Source organism: Cariama cristata, unplaced genomic scaffold (assembly GCF_000690535.1).
Source record: "Cariama cristata isolate BGI_N322 unplaced genomic scaffold, ASM69053v1 scaffold37126, whole genome shotgun sequence".
Classification (NCBI taxonomy): domain Eukaryota; kingdom Metazoa; phylum Chordata; class Aves; order Cariamiformes; family Cariamidae; genus Cariama; species Cariama cristata.
The window spans coordinates 89,095-93,776 of record NW_009624554.1 but is presented as its reverse complement, the minus strand read 5'-3'; the positions used below and the strand labels follow the sequence as shown (position 1 = coordinate 93,776).

The 4,682-nt window shown below is 42.8% G+C and overlaps 1 protein-coding gene across 1 annotated transcript in view; it reads right to left on the bottom strand.

Annotated features, from left to right (window-relative positions):
- Window positions 1-1,500: 1,500 nt before the first annotated feature.
- LOC104164017 (ATP-binding cassette sub-family A member 1-like) overlaps window positions 1,501-4,682 on the bottom strand; it is a 77,706-nt gene continuing 74,524 nt past the window's right edge. The window contains 5 exon segments of the mRNA XM_009703211.1: window positions 1,501-2,061; window positions 2,262-2,505; window positions 2,687-2,779; window positions 2,907-3,010; window positions 3,756-3,890. Of these exon segments, the coding sequence (XP_009701513.1) occupies window positions 1,921-2,061; window positions 2,262-2,505; window positions 2,687-2,779; window positions 2,907-3,010; window positions 3,756-3,890 (717 nt within the window). The 3' untranslated portion in view covers window positions 1,501-1,920.

Sequence of the window (4,682 nt, the reverse complement as noted above, 5' to 3'; positions counted from 1 at the left end):
CCCAAGGCAGGAGACAGCAAGGACTGGGAACTTGTGCTAAATATTTAACTGTGTTTTAAAAATGCTGAATTGGTCAGTGTAACCAAGTATACCTGGAAATACGTAATCAGCCTTCTTCAGGCTCATGCCAGCCTCTTCACTGTTTGCTGGGCTGCTATGGGCATTCACAGAAGAAAATGGTCCATGACTGACTCATGGCGGAGTAGCATCAAGAACTAGTGTAGAACCTGTATGGGCATTTAAGGTGGAGGCATGACACGCAGGAATAGCCCAGGAACTGCACTTGGGTTCAAACCACATTACCAAACCTATTTCCGAATGTGAAAGCAAGACAGAGGGGCCCATAAGTGTACTAACAAAAGCATAGTTTTCCATGACTGTTGTACAATGTGAGCAAGAATGGGTTGTTCTTGCTATGCAATATCCCCTCTGATATTACTCTGGCTTTGTAAAATTTCAAAAATTGACTGATGTAACTGCAGCACTACTATTTTCAACTGTCTTATTCTTCAAGGGGATTTTTACTGAAGCAGTTTGTCACATGTGTAATCAGGGTGTATTCTCCAGTTCGGGATCACCTAATGACTGAAACTACACTGCACAACAGAAGCAGAAACTTGCACAGTAATCTAATGTTATACCACTTTCCAAACGGGAAAATTTTAGGTGAACAACTTGCAGTAATTGAACATAGCGGCTGATTGCTAGATTCTGAAACTTGGTCAAATCATGAATGTAGCTATCGCTGAATGGACAGAATGAGAGCATAGCATTTCAGGCATAATGCAAAGAAATACTGTGGCTACAAAAATCAACTGAAAGCACTTTCAATCCCTAATTATGCTACCTACCTATTTAAAGTCATAAATAATACTGTTTAAAAAAAAAATCTACATCTCATTTCTAGTTTTGTCTGGCAAAGCCAGCAATGGCAACATGCTTGTGCTAAGCAGTAACTTCAGATGATGGGTACCTTTCTGGAGCAAAGCAGGGGTTAAAGAGCAGATATTACATATCTGAGTGACATCTCATGATTTAGAATTTGCTCTTGGCATTAGCAGCTTGTACAACTACTGAGTTTGCTGCTGTGGTCCAAACCCTAGATCTGCTTCTCACCCACTTCCTCTTACTAGGTGTTCATGCAGCTGCTGCAGTACCTCAAAGGAGCAGGAGAGTACTTAACTGCACAAAAACCTAGTCAGAGTAGGTTATTAGTTGTGATGCTGGTGGGACAGTTCTGTGCATTTGCAGGGTTCACAGTTCTGCATATCAACACTTACTGATGGAGATGTATGGATATTATGGCCTGACCCTCACCATCCCATCTGCACAGTACTGCTTTGTGGCCCCAGATTTGTCACCAACTGATATATACCAGTCTAGGAGAAGCGGCTGATCAGGTAAGTTTTTACAACCTAAGGCTAAAACACTGGTGGTGACTTCTCTTGCCACTGGCTGTCTTGGTGCATTCATTGCCAGCAATGGATGTAGCACCAGGAAATTCCCACTCCTGACATGAATGTTTTAAAGACTAAAACATGCATGTCTAAAATATCTATAAATAACCACTGGCCATGATTCCTCATTGAACTATTTTTGCAACCCTAGTAAAAATATACTGTACAGGACAAGATATAGTATGGTTGAAAGCCCACAGCATCTGGTGGGTGCTTTACCACAGCTTCAGAGTTATACTGTAACGAGCTAAGTTCAAGTCTTTCACTTGAGAACAGTACAAGACGACTCCATGAGGCACTGCCCCTGTAAAGGAATTTTGTTTTCATTGCATTGAATTGCATTGCATTGAATGGTTATCAGTACAGTGTCCAGTTTCTCTTCCTCTAGCTTCTTCTTTGGGAGTATCCTGTCCCAGGAAAAGGAAGTTTGCATTCTGCTTGTCATTTCTTTGCTGAAATTGGCTCACACACAACTTTCTTTTACATTCTCATCTTGCAGGAAGGAATTAAGGATTGCAATGTCTACCACAGTCTGGTTTTTGTGCAATGACAGGTCCTTAGTGTGGTCGTCGTCACTTTGGTCCTTAGCAAAATTTACAAATACCTACAAGAAAAAAGGCCATGTCACACATCTGGATTTTCATTAATTCAGGGCATTTTATACACTGGGCTTCCTGAACTAGTCCTGGAATTCAGTGCTCTGCTTTGCTGAAATGCCCTTAAAAGACAGGTCCAGTAAATTGGTGGATTTATTCTTACCTCCCAGCAAAGCAGCTTTTGGCAGACAGGCTACTAAAAACTTACTTGGTCAAGTGTGGTCTGAGAAACGGAGTAGTCTTCTATGTGGAGTCTCTTTTTGTTCTGGGAGAGAATACTGAATATTCTGGCTAGGGAGGATGGTGAAGAGGGAAGCTGGTACTGCAGCATATTCCGATGCTTTTCCTTCAGGACACTTCCAGGGAAGGCATGCCCAAAGAAGTCCTCAACAGGCTTCAGGTCTGGGTTTGCCCCTGCAATTCTCACCACTATGGTATAACCGTCTCCAAACCTGTAAACAAGAGGGCCAACACAGGAGTTAAGTGCCTTTGAAAGAGAAGTGCAGCTTAAAATCCAGCAGCATTTTACATAGCCAGAATTGCAAAGGGAATGCTGCATGAGAAATTAACTCTGACTGTATCTCCTTAAAAAGACAGACAACTCTGTGGCGTAAGTGAAAAGAAAATAGCTACCTGTTCTTTAGATGCTGGACGCTGCCCAGACACCTGAATCGCCCATTGACCATTATCGCCATTCGAGTGCACAGGGCTTCACATTCTTCCATGCTGTAGGCAGAAGTAACTTCATTAGCACTGCAAGCAGCAGTGAGGGGCAGAGCAGCCAAGCAGAGTTTAGCATCCAGCCCTGGTAGGTGCAAAAGCCAGGGTATGAGACAACTGGGCTGCTACTTGCCTGTGAGATGTGAGCACCACTGATCTCCCCTCTTTGATTACACTCAGAGCACAGTTCCACAAGAAGCGACGTGCTTTGGGATCCATCCCTGTTGTTGGCTCATCCTGAAAAATACACACAAAAAAACAGGTTATGCCATTACATTCTACCAACAAATACCTCATCTCTGAAATGACCTGTCCATTCTGATTATGCATACTGGAAATGCTGAAAATAAGCAAGTTTGACACATTTTCCAAAATGAGAAAATAATTTATGCTACAAATTTTAGATTAGCAAACATATTTTTCAGAATTTGTAAGTACTGCTTATTCTGCAATTATCCAGTTCTAAAACAAGTTAAAAGTCAATTAGTTTGTTTAAACAGACCACTAGACTACTTCCTCCTGCACTATGAACGTTAGTAATCCTAAGGTTTGTCCTTGATTTTAATCTAAAGAATCCCAAAATATTTATTTCCTATTTTCACTGAATTATTAAAAACACAGGACTGACTCTCCTGCAAAGTAAGATTTGCTTTTGTCCAGCAGGAAGGCTGTTATTTTGTAGGTATAGAAACCTTTACAGCAGTAGTAAGGTGGTGACAATGCTATACAGCTGGCAGTCTGGCATCATGTTCGAGACCCCTGCTTACCCAGTGATTTTTCAGAAACAGAAGCCTGGAGGCACCTTATAGCTTGCACCTACATTTAAATAGGGAATCTTTATTTCCATGTGCTCTTTGCTCACATTTTAAGTGACTAATGATGTATTTAAACATTAGTTGGCCATAAAATGTCTGGGCTTCATTTGAACCCGATTTTTCTGTTTTCCAAGGAAAACATTAATTAGCAAAGGTTGCAGACTCACCAGGAATACCACAGGTGGCCCTCCAATGAGGGCAATGGCTGTGGAGAGCTTGCGCCTGTTCCCTCCACTGTAATTCCCAGCATATTTTTCTCCATATTTCACAAGGCCCAGTTTCCGAATTGCCCACTCGCCAACCTACAAGAGACAGCACACCACCATCTTGAATCAAGCACACCAACATTTACACAACAAGATCTTCCTTATCAGCTTTGGCTTTAAAAATATTTTTCAGAAGGGCCACTAATCTGAGGATCTAATGTAGCATGGATATGGGTTTTGAAAGGCCCTGTTCACCTCTAGATCAGGATATATATGCAATCCTGCCCCTGGGAGGCCAGAAAAATCAAATGGCTGCAGCTTATTGGCCAGGGAACACGAGTTCAGTAAGTTGAGCCATATTAGCCACCGGTGTAGTGTTCTTAGCAGCACCAGCTTTAGCTAGCTTTCCAGTTGCTGTGGGCTTGCAGCAGGGACACAGTCACTACTGACACACAGCAATCCCACTATGGTGCATCTTAGCCCTTCAGACAGAAGGGGTGGTTCTGGTTTGTTATTCAGGAGCATTACTACTGGTGCCAATAGGTGGGCATTGCTGCCCTGGGGACTAAAAACTGTTAGGGGGGAGAGATTCAGCTACTACTCGGATTGTATCCAGAACTGGGTCCCTTTTTCTGTGGAGCTGCTGGAAACATCACACAGAGGAACTCGCCAGCAATCTTCAAAGGAGCTTGCAGTTTTCACCCATCATCACTACTCTCAAGCAGGGATTAAAGCTACCTGCACATACCCTAGGCAGCAGATCTGTCCCTATCCAAAGCACTGGGCACAGATATCACCTTCCTACCTACAGCAGTTCCTGTTTTGCAGCACCCAAGACAGAGTGAAAACTGCTGTTAACTCAAGGAAGCAGCACTGAGAAGGATGCTG